We start from the raw sequence: 21,707 nt of genomic DNA on the forward strand, positions 1-21,707 counted from the left end.
TTAAGTTGCTTGTTGTGCGATAACCATGTTCACTGGGGACGCCATCAACTATTCATTGTTGAATTTCATGTGAGTTGCTATGCATGTCCGTCTTGTCTGAAGTAAGAGAGATCTACCACCTTATGGTTAAGCATGCATATATTAGAGAAGAACATTGGGCCGCTAACTAAAGCCATGATCCATGGTGGAAGTTTCAGTTTTGGACACATATCCTCAATCTCAAATGAGAAAATTATTAATTGTTGTTACATGCTTATGCATAAAAGAGGAGTCCATTATCTGTTGTCTATGTTGTCCCGGTATGGATGTCTAAGTTGAAGAATAATCAATAGCGAGAAATCCAATGCGAGCTTTCTCCTTAGACCTTTGTACAGGCGGCATAGAGGTACCCCTTTGTGACACTTGGTAAAAACAGTGCATTGTGATGATCCGGTAGTCCAAGCTAATTAGGATAAGGTGCGGGCACTATTAGTACACTATGCATGAGGCTTGCAACTTATAAGATATAATTTACATGATGCATATGCTTTATTACTACCGTTGACAAAATTGTTTCATGTTTTCAAAATCAAAGCTCTAGCACAAATATAGCAATCGATGCTTTTCCTCTATGAGGACCATTCTTCTACTTTTCAATGTTGAGTCAGTTCACCTATTTCTCTCCACCTCAAGAAGCAAACACTTGTGTGAACTATGCATTGATTTCTACATATTTGCTTATTGCACTTATTATATTACTCTATGTTGACAATATCCATGAGATATACATGTTACAAGTTGAAAGCAACCGCTGAAACTTAATCTTCTTTTGTGTTGCTTCAATGCTTTTACTATGAATTGTTGATTTATGAGTTAACTCTTATGCAAGACTTATTGATGCTTGTCTTGAAGTGCTATTCATGAAAAGTCTTTGCTTTATGATTCACTTGTTTACTCATGTCATATACATTGTTTTGATCGCTGCATTCACTACATATGCTTTACAAATAGTATGATCAAGATTATGATGGCATGTCACTCCAGAAATTATCTGTGTTATCGTTTTACCTGCTCGGGACGAGCAGAACTAAGCTTGGGGATGCTGATACGTCTCCGACGTATCGATAATTTCTTATGTTCCATGCCACATTATTGATGTTATCTACATGTTTTATGCACACTTTATGTCATATTTGTGCATTTTCTGGAACTAACCTATTAACAAGATGCCGAAGTGCCGATTCTTTGTTTCTGCTGTTTTTGGTTTCAGAAATCCTAGTAACAAAATATTCTCGGAATTGGACGAAATCAAAGCCCAGGGGCCTATTTTTCCACGAAGCTTCCAGAAGTCCGAAGGAGAGACGAAGAGGGGCCACGGGGTGGCCAAACCCTAGGGCGGCGCGGCCCCACCCCTGGCCGCGCCGGCCTATGGTGTGGGCCCCCCGTGCCGCCTCTTGACCTGCCCTTCCGCCTACAAATAGCCTCCGTGACGAAACCCCCAGTACCGAGAGCCACGATACGAGAAAACATACTGAGACGCCGCCGCCGCCGATCCCATCTCGGGGGATCCAGGAGATCGCCTCCGGCACCCTGCCGGAGAGGGGAATCATCTCCCGGAGGACTCTACACCGCCATGGTCGCCTCCGGAGTGATGAGTGAGTAGTCTACCCCTGGACTATGGGTCCATAGCAGTAGCTAGATGGTTGTCTTCTCCCCATTGTGCTATCATTGTTGGATCTTGTGAGCTGCCTAACATGATCAAGATCATCTATCTGTAATTCTATATGTTGCGTTTGTTGGGATCCGATGAATAGAGAATACTTGTTATGTTGATTATCAAAGTTATATCTACGTGTTGTTTATGATCTTGCATGCTTTCCGTTACTAGTAGATGCTCTGGCCAAGTAGATGCTTGTAACTCCAAGAGGGAGTACTTATGCTCGATAGTGGGTTCATGCCTGCATTGACACCTGGGACAAGGATGTGAAAGTTCTAAGGTTGTGTTGTGCTGTTGCCACTAGGGATAAAACATTGATGCTATGTCTAAGGATGTAGTTGTTGATTACATTACGCACCATACTTAATGCAATTGTCTGTTGCTTTGCAACTTAATACTGGAGGGGGTTCGGATGATAACCTGAAGGTGGACTTTTTAGGCATAGATGCAGTTGGATGACGGTCTATGTACTTTGTCGTAATGCCCAATTAAATCTCACTATACTCATCATGATATGTATGTGCATGGTCATGCTCTCTTTATTTGTCAATTGCCCAACTGTAATTTGTTCACCCAACATGTTGTTCGTCTTATGGGAGAGACACCTCTAGTGAACTGTGGACCCCGGTCCAATTCTCTTTACTGAAATACAATATCGCAATACTTGTTCTACCGTTTTTCTGCAAACAATCATCTTCCACACAATACGGTTAATCCTTTGTTACAGCAAGCCGGTGAGATTGACAACCTCACTGTTTCGTTGGGGCAAAGTACTTTGGTTGTGTTGTGCAGGTTCCACGTTGGCGCCGGAATCTCTGGTGTTGCGCCGCACTACATCCCGCCGCCATCAACCTTCAACGTGCTTCTTGACTCCTACTGGTTCGATTAAACCTTGGTTTCTTACTGAGGGAAACTTGCCGCTGTGCGCATCACACCTTCCTCTTGGGGTTCCCAACGGACGTGTCAACTACACGCATCACTCCTTCCTTCCCGCGCCTCCCACCCCACCGCCGCCGCTGGATTTCCCAGCCGTTTGGGCGTCTGATCTTTGCTGAGAGTCGGCACCGTTGTCGCGGCTGGGGCTCCCGCCGGTCGTGGCGCCGCCGCCGCGTCGCCAGCGCGTCCCAGAACGCGCCGTCAAATCCGCCCCACCTCCGCGCACAGAAGGTGCTCGACGACTTGCCAGGTAGGCGCGATTGGCCGCTGTTTGTTCCGTCGTCTGCCTCGGCGCAATTTTAACCATTGATTTTGCTGTAGCCATGGACAGCAACGATGATATGGTTGCCCTGCTGCTGGAGGACGAGGAAGCCTTCGACGACGACGTGCAGGAGCATTTGCTGATCATCGCGTCCCTCCAAGACATGCTTGACGTTGAGGCGGAGAAGAGGAAGAGGACGCGCCGCGGAGGATCAAGGCCGGGAAGAAGGAAGTCGAAGCCCCGGCAGAGGATGGAGGGGCATGCCATGCTGCACAACGACTACTTCGCCGACGACGCAACACATGCCGACAATTTTCGGCGCCGGTAAGGATGAACAAGGGGCTGTTCATGAATATCCTCCACGGCGTTCGAGAGTTCGACCCCTACTTCAAGCTCAAGCTCGACGCTGTAGGCGTCCTCGGGTTCTCGTCGATTCAGAAGTGCACCGCCGCCATGAGGATGCTTGCATACGGAGCACCTGCCGATACACAGGACAACTACCTTCGCATGAGTGAGTCTACTGCCATTGAGTTCATGTACAAGTTTTGCCGAGCTGTGGTGGGAAAGTTTGGCAAATACTACTTGAGAGGGCCAACTGAGGAAGAGACTGCAAGGATCATGGCACAAAATGCTACCAGAGGATTTCCTGGAATGCTTGGAAGCATCGATTGCATGCACTGGGCATGGAAGAACTGCCCGTTTGCTTGGCAAGGTATATACAAAGACCGTCATGGATATTGCAGTGTGGTGCTTGAAGCTGTGGCAGATTATGACCTGTGGATTTGGCATTCTTTTTTTGGCATGGCGGGATCACACAATGACATCAACGTGTTGCAGCGGTCTCCGGTGTTCAGCAGACTAGTGGAAGGGCATGCTCCACCATGCAACTATGAGATCAATGTCCACCAATATACCAAAAGCTATTATCTAGCAAATGTTATATATCCAAAATGGGCCACTTTTGTCAAAACAATCTCGAATCCATCAGGTCTGAAGAATTCCCACTTTGCTACACGACAGGAGGCTTGCAGGAAGGATGTCGAGCGGGCATTTGGTGTGCTTCAAGCACAATTTGCCATTGTCCGGTACCCTGCTCTAAGCTGGTCTCACGACCAAATGTGGGAGGTGATGCAGGCTTGTGTGATCATGCACAACATGATCATCGAGGATGACCGCAAGAATCATGTTAGGTCACATGTTGGTCCCTATGAGTGTCAAGGCCCTCTTGCGGAGGTTGATCATGAGTTGCCTGCAGATTTTGCTGATTTTCTCGCCATGCACGCAGAGATCCGTGACAGCAATGTGCATGAGCAACTTCAAGCTGATCTCGTTGAGCATTTGTGGAGGATCAAAGGAAATACTGTGGCACCTTGATGTAGCATCTAGCCCTATTTATTATATTTAATTACTTGTTTTATTGTTTGTTGTAATTTAATTTGAAAACAATCCTCGCAAACATTTTTATTCATATGCTACATTTGATAAATGGTTTATGTGTTAAAAAAAGTAATTTAAATGTTTGGGGGCGCGTTTGGGGGACGCGGCTGGGGAGCGACGTCCCCCAAAGGCGGCACTAACAAAACACGTCCCCCAAACGCTCAATCCGGTGCGGTTTGGGGGACGCTTTGGGGGACATGACTGGAGATGCTCTTATTCATTTGGTTAGCCTTTGGCATTTTATATGTACAAAGGTTTTAAAATCGCTGGGGCCCATGGATGGAGCCGGTCCAGCAACACATCCAACGCATCTTCCTGCCCAACAAAAAAAACTGATTCATATTCCTTTTGTATCGAACTGTCCATTTCACTAATATTTGCAAAGCTGAAAATTATGATATGTTATCTAAAATTTATTTGGTATAAATACAAGTAAAATTGTTTATTTGTATAATTTTATAGATACATATATAATTTATTATTGTTACACTCATAGGCCCCGGATCAAAGAAGGGTCACGTTGCTGATTTGATTTTTCCTCCGTTCACAATAAGTAAAAACAACAATTTATCAGCTTCGGTATGAATTTCAAAATATTGAGAATGAAGTCAAAATTGAGCCGATCGGCGTAATCGAGTGTTACACGGTTGCCTTTCCATGCGCTGATCTGCATGACTGCAACTGCATTCTAAATGGCGCCAAACCTAGGTGTAAGAATCCAAAATAGATTTGTGAAGGGTTCGGACAAAAAAAAAAAGTTTCCCCCAAAGCTCGGATTTATCAAAAAAAATCGCATCAAATAGTCGTGTCATCTAAAATTTATGAATTGGGCGGTGAAAAATAATTAGTCAAGCGATGCATAGATATTTATCGATAATTTAAACCGATATCTATAATTATGCATCAGAAGGTGAAACTAATTTATTATTATGTAATAAATATTTTAAGGGCCCTAATTTTTTGTTTCGCCCCGGGCCCTCGAAATCATAGGACCGGCCCTGAGATCATGTATTGTAGAGTTTGACCGAAGAATATAGAAAAAATATGTCAGCATCTACAATAACAAATGCATATAGTATGAAAGAAAATGGTTCTAATAATATCAAATTGACATTGGATATGTTGCCTTTTTTACATTACATGGAAAATTTACAAAGTTTGACTTTGACCAAAATTATCACTATGTGTACGGAAACACATGTGTCCACCTTAGCGCCTAATATTGATTTGATCTTGGGAAGAAAGTCAGACTTGAGTTGTGGTTAAAAACAATTCACCATTGGGTGATAAAACTCCATTGTAACTAAAATATGACGAGGAACTCATGAGATTTTTTTTTGAATATTAGTATGATTTAAGTCGTTAAACTAAGAAAAAAGAGAGGCTAAACCACTCCTACAAATCCACAGGCCCCACACGATCAAAACGCCCAAAGCCCATTCACTCCGAGTCCTCTCTAGATGGTGTACACGATACGATTCGTCTGCTCCTCTGTCTTCCCAGCGGCTGCCGGCGTCCTGGAGCTCCGGCGTGTCCTAGGTGAGGAGATGATGCTGCATTCTTCTCTTCTAATTTCCCTTCGGCCTTGGTAATGCTACACCCGGCGACGGATGTCTCCTCTTTCCTCCCGTTTCTGCTGATTTTCTCTCCGCTCACACAGCACCCACCCACCAGCTGTTCAACGGAATGCCCAAGAAGGATGGCGCGAGCGGTAATGATCACAGACGACCTCCTCCGGCATGTACTGTCATTTCTGCAGACCTGCGTGCTCGAAACCCGGTGGCGTGACCATTGGAGGCGCACCGCCAACCTGGACTTCCACGTTGACGAGATGTCTCGGTTCCCTAGAAGGGGGCGTTTCGAGCAGTTGGCGAAGCTCATCGTCCACCTCCGAGGGAACTCACCTCTTCAAAAGTGTGAGATCGATGCCACTTTTGACAATGAGATGGGGATCACATACACGAACACCATGCTGCTGATCGAGTATGCTCTGAACTGCCATGTGAAGGAGCTCCAAGTCAGTGCTGGTTATGACGTGGAGGACCCACGAAGACTTGATGTGCCTCTCATCTCCAGCACTTAAAGACCATGCACCTTGAACGAGTTAACCTAGAATGCTCTGCTCTGAATTACTCGCGCTGCCCAGTGTTAGAGGATCTAAATATGCAACGTTGCAGAATTGATGCACGCAGGATGTCATCCAAATCACTAAAGCGCCTGTGCATTACCGACCTTTGTTCCTTCCCTCCGGATATTCGCCCCAGGTCTTATCTCCCGGCAACTTGATGGTTATAGTGGCTTGACCCCTTCCCTTGAATACATGCCATCTCTAGTAACAGCTTATGTTGGGCTTGGCGCTAAATGTGATGATTACTGTCAATGTATCGGTCTGCATTTTGTGGATGATGAGTGCAGTTGTCATGCTTATCCTGTTGACGAGGGGGAGCTGCTCCATGGTTTGCCCAATACTGCGAATTTGGAGTTGATAGCTGGTTACAAAATTGAAATGGTATGGTTGCATTTACTGCCTTTTCACTCTTCTTGGTGTTTGCCATCTAGTTTCTATTGTGATATCTCTATCCATTGTTAAACCTGCATATAGTTTTTCTCACTACCATAGTTTGGTACTTTTATATTCACCATTGGGTCTTAAAAGTCAAATCAACGATTTAATAACATTAACATAGTGGCCAATTGGATAAACTGTTATATATCCAGGGTAGGACGTGAAGTGTAGTTTTGCATCTTCTTACTTATGTTTGAAATTACTGTTGGAACTAATCTTGTTATTAGTGCTAGGTCTAGGTGATTAGATCATGTTTAATTTGTTGTGCGTATAATTGAGTCACCGGCTGGAAAGCTGCAGCAGTATGCACACATTACAGATGCGATCAGGTGTGTTTACAAGCTGATGGTCTGGTTTAGTTTGAGATAAGTGCATGCATATGCTAGCTAAATGGATAAGCTCGTGTGTGTTAGCGGAAGACTAGCTCTAGGAGTGATCAAGTTAGTCAAAGAAGAGGTGCACGTGTCTGATTCCTTGCATATAGATGTAGCTGCAGGCAGATCATGCCCGTTTGGCTTAGGAATAGGTCAGGTGGTTTAGCAAGTGTGTGGCCTTATTTAATGCATTGTAATCAAGTTTCATTCGAGGCCTACGCGCAGAGAAAACTATGTACTCCCTCCGTACCACAGCTTAGGGCGTATAACTTTGGGCACGTTTATTAAGGAGATATTTGCGAGAGATAGCCAGGAGAGAAAGAATTGGTCACCTTCCCCTTTTGCCCCTGCATGCACGGTAGTTAAGTCTCCTTCCTCTTTTTTCTCGTAAGCAGGTCAGGCTCTTCGTTTCTCCCAGCGTTGTTGCTTGCTATCTTCTCTCAAGGAAGTAGCCGTTATGAGTGCCAAGGAAGGGAATCTCGACAAAGTCCATGTTTTTCCTTGGTGTAGTGTGTGTGTTTTCCTGTGTGCTCTTGTGTGTGCGTTTGTGTTCATGGGAGGACAAGAAAATTGAGAGAGGTAGAAGACTAGAAGAAGAGGGAGCTGCAAGGTGTAGCTCCAACAATTACTTCCTACTAACTTAAGTTATTTCGTTTTCTCGAGTCTCAAAGTTCTTTTTTGTTGTTTGATGTTTGTCCAGTTTGAAATTTAAAGTATCTACCTGAAATCCTATTAACCTAAATTATTTTGTCTTCTAGAGTCTCAGAGCTCCTCGCATCCTGCTGTAACCCGTGATGACACTTTTCTCCTGTGGTTTCTTATAAAATTTTCAATTTGTCCAGTTTATCTACAGATGAGATCTAAAATGGCACCCTGTATTTGGCAACTTAAAGACACTGCTCCTCAATGAGTGGTCACGGCTACTGACCTAGTGTGCATTCTCCAACACTCTCCAATTCTTGAGATGTTCACTCTGCAGCTGGGTAACACTGAGGCATATCATGTATATATAATGATGGTTCTGTATTATTAAATGTTTTTTCATGTACATTATTCTATTATATCTTACTTTTTTTGAAGCACGATATTACTTATTCTTTTATATCTTACTTAATGTGATGTATCATATAGAAATTCGTGAGCGCAATAGGAGCCGAAAAAACAAAGGACAATCATTTGTGTGCAAGCTGTGCACACTGAATTTATAAATGTTTGACGAGTGAATTTGCAAAATTGCAATATCCTCAGTACTTCATGACCACATTATCATCATTGACCCATGTTCTGGATCAGACGGTAAGTTCTTTTGTCATTCTTCATTATTTGTATGTTTCTGCAATCTTACTGCTTCATCTATCATGTCTGCTGTGACTACACATTAATTTAGTGAATGGCACCCTTTACAAAACCATTTTTATATTGTATATTCGTAATGTTTCGTAAAATTGGGTGACACGTTAGTGGAGACCAGAAAGGCTCTTAAGATTCACGGATATTATATTTACTCTGTAATTACTGGTGATAAATTGACAATACAATGGTTACCATTACCACACATTACCAGTGTGGGTTGTGCCCATAAACCTGTACCATCTATGCAAAACCATGTCCTCTGCTTTTCTTCAAGGTTTAATAATTTATTAAAATAACAGTTCGTGCCTTTGGCTTTTCTATTTTTCCTAGCCTGTTGTTAGACTGAAACCCTGCTGAGCACCGAGGCGTCTGAATGGTCAGACATATCTTTATCTCGACTTGATCCCTGTGTAACAAAGAATGCTGGACGAGGTCATTTTGAGAAAAAAAACAATATAGGTTAGTTCCAATACATCATGATGCTGTTTGCCAAGCTATTGTCGTGTCTATATTAGTTGAGGACACCTGAAGCACTGTCCTGTATCGTGCAGGTTTCAGTTTCCAGAAGCGCCAGCAGCCACTTTCTCTCTTTTGGCCCTGTGATGGAAACTGGCTTTGTTAGTTGCTTGGTATGATTGTGAACCGTACAGGCACGGCAAAGTCAGCTGAGCCGAGCTATGTAGCTGGACTTTGCCCAGGCTAGCGACGCAACCAAACGCACCAGGCGACTGTTGCCTAGCCAAACACTTGTCTTATCTTTTTTTTTTTTAAATTAGGTACTATAGATATTGTAGAAGAGAAAGAGTGGCTAACACTTCTTGTAGATCACCGTGTAGGAACGCATTTTTCACATCCAACTGGTGTAAGGGCTATCCATAGTTTGTTGCACATGAGATTGCCACAGGTGCAAATGCTTCATCATAGTCAATTCCGTACCTTCTAGCTACCAATCTCGCTTTGTACCTCTCTATATATACCCATTTACAACGGACTGCATTCTTTTCTCTAGGAAAAGTAGTCAATTCCCAAGTCTTGTTCGTCCTCAATGCCTCCAATTCTTCGTTCAAAGCTGCAAACCACTTCTGATCCCGCTTGGCTGCCCTCCAATCTATCTGTTGGAATTATAATGAACTGGAGAGACGCTACAAATGCCTTGTATGGTGGGGATAAAGCTTCATAAGATAAATAGTTATTGATGTTGTGTACCAAGCCATATCTATCGATTTCTTTCAAGGTAGCTGCTCTTGTCCCCTTCCTTAAAGCAATAGGCAGATCCGACGATTCCATTATATTGCCTGGTGACCTTTCTTCAGGCACATCAGCCTTAACAACCTGTAATTCCCCATACGGTTGTGGCTCCCCCTGCTCTTCAATCCTTGGTCTCCGTGAGTACACACGAAGATCCTGCTCTTCATTTGACTTTGGCCAGCTTCTAACATGTGACAATTCTGGTACAACAAGTGGTATAGACTCAACTATCATAGGCTATTGAGGTTGTTGTTGCTCCACATGAGGAGAGCTGTTGTTACTTGCACTTCTGCCACTTGCACTCTCCCCCTCTTGACCAACAATATTCAGTGGCTGGTCAAGCCCTTCAAATATAGCACTCAAATTCCCCCTTTTTCACCATAAAAGGGGTTAGATTCCTAGAAAGTAACATCAAGACTTACAAATGTGTGTCGCTTAGAGGGACTCCAACATTTATATTTTTGTTGTCCATCAGGATAGCCAATTGTAACATCCCAAAAAATTTCAAATTTTTGGAATGTTAAATATAATAAAATATGTTGATTGAACTTCTTGTCTTTGTTGAAATTTTCGAAGAAATTGAAACTTTTCCGGACTTGTTTAAATTTTTCTCAGCCATGCTCAAAACATCATATAAGAGTGGATTGATATGACTATCGAAAATTATAAATCTTGGTTGAGGAAATTTTATACAAATTCGATTTGTGTGTTGTGCTTTATCACTTGGATCTAAGTGGTACTTAAAAAATTTGTCCAAACCTTATTGTCTTATTTATAGAGTGAATAATATGACTTTCCCAAGAGAGGAAATATATGACATTTCCAAAAAAAATTGTTTGGAAAATATTTATTTGTGGTGTTATTGGAATTTTATTGCGTTCCATATTTATGATGTATCTTATTCATTTCCAAAAGAAAATAAAATAAATGAGATGAGGATAACATGACATCCTTGAATATTGAGATGGAAATGATTTAAATGTTTTCTCCGTATGTTCTTATAAAGAGAATGATTTACAAAAATAAAATTGGGTGGAAAACATAATTCCTATGCCCATTATTAGTATTTTATTTTATTTGGATTTTCTGGAATTCCTATGTAAAGATTTGAAGATGCACTTAATAGCTCTAGGGTCAAGTTTTGTCACCGAGGGCCTGTGTGATCAGTGACAAAGAAAGTGCAGTCAAACACCTTTGGCGGAACCACAAACTTGTTCTCTCCTAGCAATAATTCGCAAGGAGATTTCATATCTAGTATTCTTGAGGGCATGCGATTGATAAGAAACGTAGCAGTCATCACTGCCTCACTCTAGAGGGAATTGGGGGGACATTCATGGTATACATCAATGATCGAGCCACTTCTAAATGTGGTGGTTCTTTCTCTCTTGCACTCCATTTTGAGGTGGAGTGTCTAGATATGGTGTCTGATGTAGAATACCATGATTAGATAGGAATCCGCCAAACTTCTTGTTAATATATTATGTCCCATTATCTGAGAATTTGGACCAGCACCTTGAACTGGGTTTTAACATATGCATAGGAATTCTGGAAGCAAGAAAGCACTTCATCCTTATGCTTCATAAGGTACACCCAAGTCATTCGAAAATAACATTCAATGAATGCCACAAAATACTTCATCCCACTGATAGAGAAAATAGGACATGTCCACACATCAGAATGCACAAGCATAAACGAGAATATACTTCTGAGCCCCTTACTCACATAGGTGTTTCTAGTATGTTTAGCATTCTCACATGCTTCACACTTAAGATTGTTCTTATCAACTTCACTCATTACACCCGGAAAGACTTTAGTCATTTTATCAAAAGCAACATGTCCCATTCTACAATGATGCATCATAGCAATTTTCTCCTTCTCCAGCAGTGCTGCAAGTCTGCAACTAGTGCTGAACCTTGTAGCTTCCATGATTCATCACGGTCCATGTATCAAAGGCCTCTACGCCTGGTTCCGGTTCCAATCTTCCTTCCACTCAGCCTCTCCTGTATAAAGAATACATATCTATCAACGATTACACGACTTAGAGAGAGTAAATTCACAGAAAATGCAGGAACATGTAGGACTGATGATAGCTTAATATTTCTCGTGCACTGAACCTCCAGTTCCTTTGATTGGTTGAGCTGTACCAGCGGTCTGAATTGTTTCTTGATGCATTGGAGTGCCTGGCCCATATGATTCGAACTCTTCAATGCTACCAACAACATGTTTGGAGGCTCCAGAGTCTAGTATCCATTCCGAATTTAGTCTATGCATAGCTATAGAGGCACTTTCAGTCTTACCTTCATCCGAGTAGACAAAGTGAGCCAAGTGCCCAAAACTTGCATCGGTTTGCTGCTCTCCCATCTTCACTTCACTCTGGCTTGAACTAGGCTGTCCTTGCCTTTCATTCATGTCTGATATGTTTGCTCTAGCACTCACTTGATGGTTGGCATACCCTGCGTTCCTACCTCTAACTCCCCTGAAATTTCCTCGGCCATACCCCCTTCCATGGCCACGCCGTGGAGCAAAACAATTATGACTTAGATGCCATTTTATTCCACAATTGTGGCAATCACGTGTATCTTGCCTATTTGACACATAGTAAGCTGGTTTAGGTAAAACCTCCACTTTCTCCATTTGTTTTAGCCTAGTTTCTTCTTGTGCCATAGCTGCAATTGCCTCTTCCAGTATAGGCATTTGAGGAAGATGCATCAGCGCAGCCCTCTCTCTCCAAAAATTTCATCACCCTTTTTGCCTCAATCCACTTCTTCACTGCTGCCGCACATTCTGAATGGGGCAGCACCAAGGGGGCCAGGTGATCCAGATCTGCCCATGCACGTCTCAACTCTCCCGCTCTCCCGCGTATGTCATTACTAATTTTTCACCTTGAGTCAAATCGTGTGGTGTGTCTTCAATTTGAGAGACCAACATGACATTTTCCTTGCCCGACTACATCTTTGACAGGGCATCCCATAACTCTGTTGATGTGGAAAGAGCTTCCACTGATGTTGCAACAGTATGCGTCAAAGAATTCAGCAACCAAGCGAGAACTAGCGAATATGTAGCATTCCATTTCTTCCACTCCTGCCCCTCCTTTTCTTCAGGCTCAAGAAGCTTTCCTAATATGTACCCTTCCATTTACTTTGTCCTTATTCCTTAGAATCAACATCCCCCTCTTGGACCAACTCAAATAACTTCCAACCCCATCGAGCTTGATCTCATTCGGCATGAGTTCAAGCTTATACTGCATCTCCCCATGTGGGGCAGCCTGCCTGCCGCAGCCAGCAAGTTGGCCAGCTAGTCAAGCACTTCATCAAAAGCACCACTGCCTTCAACCTCCTTTGGATTTTCTTCCACGAGATCCCGCACTATCCCACGCTTACTCCTCAGAGAAGCCACACTAGAGGAGCACCATCATCGACGACCTGGTTGTCGCCGGCGCCGCCACCACCGCCGGCGGTGGCTCTTACCATGTAGAAGAGGAAGAGTGGCTAACCTTGAGGCAGCAGCCAGCAACTGCTATGTTATGTTTTAGGGTTTCTAACAGACCAACCTCACTTATACTATCCCATGTCACTTAGGCTAATGGACCACATAGGCCAGAATAGGAAGACAGACTGCTAGATAGAATGTCGCCCAACAGATATAATAGATTTTTTTAGTCATGAAAACTTTTTACTACTAGAAATCAGTTTTTTTACGGGGCGAGGTGACATAGAGTACATCTAATGATCAATGTAACAACATCGCCATCTCGGATGCAATGCTTAATTCGTCAGGTCCATTAGGGCTGGATCAGTTAATGTTGCTAGCGCAACTACGAGAGTGGCCTAATGGCTCCCGGGCTACATGTAGCTTATTTTTAGAAAAATTCGAAAACAGCATTTCGAAGTTTTCAAAAAAATCGGGACAGCAATTCTTGATGTAGATAATAATGAAGTCTACTAGTGTACAAAATATCAGTCAGAAATTCGTTGTATTTTTGTCTCAGCAAAAATGACAAATGTGTGGAGCTGGGTGTGATGAACAGTACACAATTTGAAAAAAATGAAAACTTGTCATTTTTGTGTAGCGTAGAATACAACGATTTTTGAATCGAGATTTTTCACAGTGGCTGTGGTCAACAATGTCTGCACCAAGAATTATGTTTCCGATTTTTTTTAAAATTACAAATGCCATTTTCGATTTTTCAAAAAAGGCCACCATGTAGCGCGGGCTCCATCTGTGGTTTCTGGCGCAACTACATGGTGTTTCTAACTTAGTAACGATAGTACCAACGCACGTGCTTCCTTCAGTCCATGTGTTTCTTCGTACCGACAGTATTGGTGACGAAGGGATGCTGAAACCTCCACTTGTGAGACATTGAGTTCGGGATAGCATAGAAGCTGAAACCTTACAACTTTTCAGACATTGGGTTCAGGATAACAACTGCAATCAGTGCATTGGCGACTGATATATATCTTGAATGCTTGGCCACAACTTATCACTTATCAGTGGCAAGAAACAGATGACAGTAAATGCTGTTTGTTGAAACTAGGAATAGACAGTCGGTGCTCCCGGTTCAAGCTTTCACATTTAATAGAGAAAACCTGAGTTGGTGAAGCGATTAGCTCACACCTTGTCTTGCAAGTAAGCAGGATACAACACACCCAAGGCACCAAGAGAAAGTATAGTAATACCCGGAAGCGGAAACATGAGATAGTGAAAAATGAAAAATATTGCAGCAAACAGAAAGGCAGATCATAATCCAACAGCATCGCTTCTAAGGAGATTGCATCAGGTAATAGGAACCTGTTCGGATCCTCTCCACTCCACGCTCCTGCATTGATGTATCCTCATGACAAAAAAGGAATAGATAAGACCGTGGCCGCATGCTCAAGCGGTGGGAGGTGGCAGGCCCACTCGGCCCCGTCGCTGTTAGCAGCTGTCAACTCTCGCCAACGTGCCGACTGGGATAATGGCGGCAGGGCTTGCCGCCTGGGTCCACGGTGGCATGTGTCACGTGGCACTTGGCTACCTTGCCACCATGGTACATTTTCCAATTTCACCATGAGCTGGTCCTTTCCATCATTACACTGGAGCATGTGGTCCAATCTGGTAAAAATTCGCTCTGGGAGAGCACTGGAGGAGCGGAGAGGGTCCGAACAAGTTCTAGGGCGTCGTATCTCTCCTCGTCATTTTCCTGGAGATCTGGGGATGCACAGTAGTCTTCACATATATTCCAGCGGCTGTAGTTCTCTTCACACCACTGCTCTAGTTTTGGACACTTATTAATAGATAACCGTTGGAGACTTGTGAGACTCTCAGGCACAGTCATGATTTCATCGCAATCATAGAGAGTTAACTCTTGGAGACTGGTGAGACTCTCTGGCAGAATCATAATGGCATTGCAGCTCCTGACCGTAAGTTCCTTGAGAGAGGCAAGTTCTCCTAACCATAGAGGCAGTGATGTCAAACTACTACATTCTTCCAGAGTTAATGATTGTAGTTGTGTGAGTTGTCTCAGGTTATCGGATAATTCCTGTAGCTTCCAGTAGTACTGTATTTCCAGATGCTGAAGAGACTTGAGCTCGCCTACCCATTCCATGGGTCCTTCCTGGAATGCCAATTTCAGTGATTTGAGGGAGTAGAGGGCCCGGGTGAGCTGTGGTGAGATCGTCAAATCACTGCAAAATTCGATTCTCAGATGACATAGGGCAGGTAGTTGGTGAAGCAAACTCCACTGTAACATAGGCACATCAGTGTACTGAACTAACAGATGAGTACATACTGGAGAAGAAGATGAGGAAGCACCAATGTGTGCTGCGATCTCCCCCCATGACGTGAGCAAATTACCACTTCCGCTTATTTTCCAAGATGCAGCTCTAGGAAGTTGTGGTTTTATCCTCAACTTAGGGCAATAGCATATTTTCACTTTTTGAAGCGAAGGGAACATAGGCCCACTCGAAGTAGAGTCTGTTGTGTTCCATTCTTCCAGGTTTTCCATCCCCTTCAGAGTAAGCACTCGGAGGTTTGGTAGTTGGGCAAGGGGTGGTAGATGGGTGCACTTGGGCAAATCCCACATCACTATTCTGCCAAGATTAGGGAGGTAATTGCTAATATTCATGAGCCACCCCGGAAAATCTATACTACTGTAACCATCTATCATAAACTCCATTAAACTGGTTGGTGGCACTAGCTCCCTCAGCAACTCCATGTCTTCCACACATCTGTTAGCATCGCTGGTCCACTCTAATGTCAATTTTCTAATTTTCTGTTTTTTACTGAGATTTATACTGTTTGCCTCTTCTGTGCACTGCACATTTTCAAGCATCTCGATATGCAGCCTGTCAGGATTTGTAGGCTCAAGCAAGTATAGGTTGCTCCAACATTCAGTGCCATATGCATATACAGAAAAAAGTGGTAAACGGTGCAGCTGCTCCGCGATGATTCCATTCATTTTAGCCGCATATTTTGGAAGCCCACTAACGTTATTGCACCCACGGAGGTCCAGCTTCCTGAGGCGCTGGGCACTTCCTGGTATTCTAAGATGATATTCATTGTGAGACAAGTCCAGCTGCTGCATATTGGGAAGTGTGCATATACAATGAATGAAACTTTCTGTTTGATTTGCTGATGAGCGGTCAAAGATATAATGCACGCATCTTGTTAGATTCAAATACCGGAGTTCAGTGAGACTGCTGATGACTTCTGGTAGCCCTCTCAGATTTTCACACTCCGATAATTCCAAATGCTGGAGCTTGGTAAGGCCACCCAAAGCTTCCGTTATTCCTAAAACACCACCACAGTGTGATAAGTCCAGATATACCAGCTCTCTTAGTGTGCCAAATGACAATGGCAGTTTTTTTAGATTTCGGCAATGCGATAAGTCAAGATGCATCAGACCTTTCATTTCACTAATTGACTCAGGCAATCCCAAGAGATGTGTAGAGCCACAAAGGTTGAGATAATTCAATTTTGTGAGTTGGGCGATACACCTCAGATCCGTTCCACCATTGATATGTGGAACACTAAGATACCTCAACTGCTTAAGCTTACCAATAGAATCTGGCAACACCCTTAAAGAGTACGGGCTTACATCTAAGATTAAGACATGGAGGTGCCTAGCTTGTGAATATGCATTAGCATGGAACTGATTTTCTTTCAATCTACCATCAGGATGGTCCACAATATGCAGCGCCTTTATCTTTGCAGGTGAAGTAGCTGATGACTTCAATGGCTTGGTACAATCTGTAAGATATGCATAGCGGCAGTTGGGCCCCTTCAAGTAAAATTCGTCAGCCATAACTGATCTTGCGAGGTCATGCACCAGGTCATGCATGGTGAATAATGTAGCATCTTCCCTTGCGTAGGAACGTTCGGCAACGGTCTGCACATGATTAATTGGACCGAGTAAGAATTTTGAAACTTGAAAAATAGATCCACACAGCAGCTTGCACAGATTCACGGTTAAAAGACATGTTGGTTGTTAATGAACCATTGAAAACGTTTAGAAAGTTATTTGAAAGGGTTGCAAATACTAGGCGTGAGGGGTAGAGGGTTGAATAACTGGTTTTAAAGGTGAGGAGTTCAAGAAATCCAAAGAGCAAATGTCTAGGGGGTGTGGAGTTCTTCAGTTAAAAAATGATCAGAGAGTCTATGCAACATGTACATTTTTTAAACATCGGTCATTTGAAAACAGAAGTAGCAAAGTGGTTGTTCAACCATACATCATATAACTGTTTCCAAAAAAATTCTTAACATCTCCATAAATAAATCCACGTCATATGTGAGTTGTAGTGCAATACATAGATTAAAATAATGCGACAGTTTCTTGTGGATGTATGGATTAGTTAACTCACCTTGTAGTGTTGAAGAAATGACATCTCCAGTAGCTGCCTAACATAACTCTCACCGAGTTGCCAGGTAGATAATATATCATTATATGGCTCCATGAATCCAAGAGCAATCCATTGATGAATTAGATCATGTTTAATTATATTGTAGCCTTTTGGAAAGATTGCACAATAAGCAAAGCATAACTTCAAGGATGGATTATCTATGAAGTTGTAGCTCAACAACAAGGATGCAAGAACTTCATGTGTAGACGATGTATTTCTGGCATGAGGTAGATTCCAGATATGATTGGACCTGACTGAATCCCACACATCATATGGCTTCGATTTTAACATGTGTCCAAGTGATTGAGCAGCTAAAGGCACACCTCCACACTTTTTTGCAATTTCCTTTCCAATTGTCTCCAAACGCTCTTTGCAAGGATGAGCTTCAAAGTTGCATTTTTGTTTAATAATATCCCAGCACATTTCATATGTCAAAGGAGCTAAGCAGTATGGATCAACACTACCAATTTCTTCTGCTATGCTTTCTTCACGTGTGGTTACCACAACCATCACCTTGCTCCCCTCAGCCTGCTTTAGCATAACCTTCAATTTTTCAAGTTCAGAAGTACGCCTCTCCCACAGGTCATCCAAAATGATCAGAATCTTCTTATTACCAGCAAGTAGCTTTCCAAGACGATCATGAATGATCTTCAGCTCGTCTATCTTGCTATGCTCTTCCTTTTCTGATAATTGTGATATTACAGAATTTCCAATTTTTTTCAAGTCAAGTTTCTGGGACACATAGACCCACACCTTAGAGTACTCTTCGAACTGGGGATCCTTGTAAACCAATCTTGCCAAGGTGGTCTTTCCGATGCCTCCAAAGCCCCATATGGAAAGGAAGGTGGTCTTTGCAGGGATGCCCTTAGATAGACGACCCATGATCTTCTGTTTGTCATCAGTCCTCCCAATGGGATCTGTTTCTTCTGCATCTGCTAGTGTTTCCCGGATATCATGAACGGGCTGCTTGTCGTTGCGAGCATCTGCCGGAACACTATATTTCGTGTGGTCTTCTGATATCTTCTGTAGCCTCTGCTGCATCTCTTTCATCTTACTTGGCATCTTAAACTTCTTGACGACACCTTCCAACTGCACAAAAGATATAACTTGATATGTCAGTACCACAGAAGACAAGCAAACCAAATACAGTTTTATGGTTAAACAAATGACTGTTAGCTTTTAGCCTGGGTTTCCTACTAGAACTTGTATATGGTGGCAAATACATGCATTTAACCGGGTTTAATGGGTTGGTTTCTTGATATGGGTTTAATTGGTTCACGTTGATATAGGCCAAGCAAGTTAACAGATGGGTTTGGTTTGGGTTTATGGTGGAAACAGTTAGGTGTGGGTCTAAGAAATTTGGTTCCCAACAGATAAAAACCATGGTGTAGAACCAGCTTGTTATATTGGTTCCTCGCACGAAGGAGAGTTCCTGCCTCCTGGCGTCCTACACCAGCGAAGCGAAGAAAAGGCCACCCGGCCAACCCTTCGCCATTGTCGGCGGAAGCAACTCGGATGTGTCGTCTTTGCTTCTCTTCCTCAGCTTTGGGGAGCCGGACTCGAGTCTGATCCATGGCCAGTCTCAGGAGCCGGTGCGGGTGGGTGAGGATCGCAGTGAGGGGAACCGCAGACAAGGCTGTCGCATCGGCCCTGCGCAAAATGCATTGCTGGGACGGTGGTCTGATCGATCGGTGGCAGCCTGGTGGAGCTGGTACTGCCGGAGGGAGGCGGTCGGCGCTGCGCTGCTGCATCAGGTGGAGAGTGGGTGCACGATCGAGCTCAGCGAGGACAGGGCTTAATGCGCGGGAACGAGTTCCTCCACTCAGTTCATTTCAGTGCCATCCGCGGCGACGATGAGGTCCTCCTTGCATGATGTGCCGTGTATGAATTAGTAGTGCCAGGTTTGCATGTATCGATTTTAAAAGGCTGGTACAATGGTACTGTCAGCTTTAACTCGTCCGCTCGTTGACGGTACCAGCGCCAGCACGCTGCAGTTTCCTGACGAATCTGAACAGGCACTACCTCTCGACCTCGCTCTTCGGCGCCACTACGATGGTACCACCGCCCTCCCGCTTAATTCTCGGCGAGCTTGCGCTATTTGATGAGCCACTAAGCATGCTGAGCAAGGAGGACGAAGTGGGTTAGGCCCTGCTCAGCTAGTAATTGAGAGCTTTCGGGTGCACGAGTGGGACAGTGGGTAACTGATCTCAAACGGTCAAACCACAAGCTGAAACCACGGTTCTTGCCTTCAGTCTACTTTGGTACAGGACTACAGGTGGAGATATCACGTGTTCCTTGTTTGTTTGGTTTGGGTGCACAATTCGGTGGGTCAGTTTGGTTTGGTTTGCCTGTCAAATGGTTTCAGTTTGAAACTTTGGATACAGTTGAGCCCCCCAACCATTCTCAGGTTGATCTATATGTATATCAGGACTCGAAGACAAGGGTTTGATTTTTTTTTTTTTTTGCTTTCTTTTCGCCTGGAATTAGATGCATGAAATTCAGGCAAAATCCAGAACAAGGCAGTGAAGACATGGCCGGCGACAAAGCTGTTTCCAGGCATGCTTTTTCGATTCCAAACGCCTCATCTTATCCCCCATGATTTCCTATTTATTTTATGCAGTATACATGGAGATCGATTCCCCAGTGGCTCCGCCGTCTTTTATGGAGCATGGCCGCCGAGCCGGGAGCGAAGTTATACCGAGCCACAAAAGTTCCATATTTTTCGCAAACAAAGAGATGAAAGTTCCATCAGTGCGGCATATATATACTGTAGCATAAGATGTAGTTCATACCAGGTTGCTGTCAGCTTCGAAGTCATCAAGCATGTCTGAGATCTCATACAAGGCGTCCTTGAGCCGCTTCAGCCACAGGCGCGTAGGTTTGTCCGTGATAGAACGCCTTTCGGCCTCGCTGAGTACGGCTTCCACCGACTCAAGTGTTATCTTCATCTTCTCCATATCCTTCCTCAAGTTCTTGTGCAGCTTGAACTTGCCTTTAATGGCAGAACCGATCTCTTTGATCACCACCTTGATGACACCCGAGGCGACCATGCCCCCGACGACGACGGCTGCGGCCATTGCTGCTGCGAGTGGGTGGTACGCTCCTGGTTTGGGTGGGTCTTACGGGGACAGCAGCAGCGTAGGAGTAGAAGAGAAAAGGGAATTTGGTGCTGGGTTGACCTTGGCTATGCGGGGTCCATGTGTCAGTGACTTGAAGTACCAGCCACCCACAGCCAAACAGTACTGAGAAGTAACAGAGGCCACATAAAACATGCGTGGCTGAACAGAATCACCAATTTCTGAAGACAGGCCATATATTGGAAGCGTTTGCTTGCCTGATTTTTGATGCATGGAATGGGGCGCCTCTGTTATTTTGCAGTGTTAGTGTTAGGACATTTCTAGCAGCCCGACGCATTTCGAACACCTCTACCTTCAAACCATTGGTCTGACTATCCTACCGGTTGTCGCTATCGTTCTGCGTTAGATCGATGAACATAGGCATCACCCACGGTGACATAGGCATACTCAATGGGCCTGCCGAATAAGGTACCCGAGGATATTTGGAGGCCTACGACCTGAAGCTTTCAAGGTTCGGAAGCCCAGTAAATACCGATATGGAAGATAAAGCTAGATTAGGAATAAAGAGTCATGTAATTGTACGGGAAGGACTTCGATAGTCTCCCGGAGTTTGTAACTTGTACGACACGGAAAGCCTCGGCTCCACTTCCTATATAAAGGGGAGACGGGGGTGAAAGAAAGGATCGAATCCAGTGTCAACATAACCCTAGTTTTTCATAGTCGAGCACCTTTTTCGGCTTAACCTTCGAGATCTACTTGCCCTCTACTTTCTACGAAAACCCAAGTCTACAATATGCACACATTGACAAGTTAATCCCTTGTTAATTGGCGCCGTTTGTGGGAATTAGAGGCTACGAGGAGGTGATCTCGATGGCATCATC

The 21,707-nt window shown here is 43.8% G+C and overlaps 1 protein-coding gene and 1 long non-coding RNA gene across 4 annotated transcripts; one reads left to right on the forward strand and one right to left on the reverse strand.

The window, feature by feature from the left end:
• The first annotated feature begins 5,769 nt into the window (after positions 1 to 5,769).
• Positions 5,770 to 8,624, forward strand: LOC127309155 (uncharacterized). Its single transcript, XR_007856966.2, has 3 exons — positions 5,770 to 5,870; positions 5,992 to 6,840; positions 8,114 to 8,624. It is a non-coding gene; the product is annotated as an uncharacterized lncRNA (long non-coding RNA).
• Positions 8,625 to 14,284: 5,660 nt separating this feature from the next.
• LOC127305244 (putative disease resistance protein RGA1) lies at positions 14,285 to 20,930 on the reverse strand. 3 transcript variants are annotated; one of them, XM_051335644.2, is made up of 4 exons: positions 20,542 to 20,930; positions 17,711 to 18,838; positions 16,755 to 17,238; positions 14,285 to 16,640 (listed from the first exon to the last, which is right to left on the reverse strand). In XM_051335644.2, the coding sequence occupies exons 1-4, from the start codon at positions 20,824 to 20,826 to the stop codon at positions 14,914 to 14,916; spliced, it is 3,624 nt and encodes a 1,207-aa protein (XP_051191604.1). In that variant the 5' UTR covers positions 20,827 to 20,930; the 3' UTR covers positions 14,285 to 14,913. The 3 variants fall into 3 exon arrangements, with proteins under 3 accessions (XP_051191604.1, XP_051191603.1, XP_051191605.1); XM_051335645.2 differs by having other exon boundaries at positions 15,400 to 15,535; positions 15,640 to 17,238; XM_051335643.2 differs by having other exon boundaries at positions 14,285 to 17,238; positions 20,542 to 20,929.
• Between the last annotated feature and the right edge of the window lie 777 nt (positions 20,931 to 21,707).

This window comes from Lolium perenne, chromosome 6, assembly GCF_019359855.2.
Source record: "Lolium perenne isolate Kyuss_39 chromosome 6, Kyuss_2.0, whole genome shotgun sequence".
Lineage (NCBI taxonomy): Eukaryota > Viridiplantae > Streptophyta > Magnoliopsida > Poales > Poaceae > Lolium > Lolium perenne.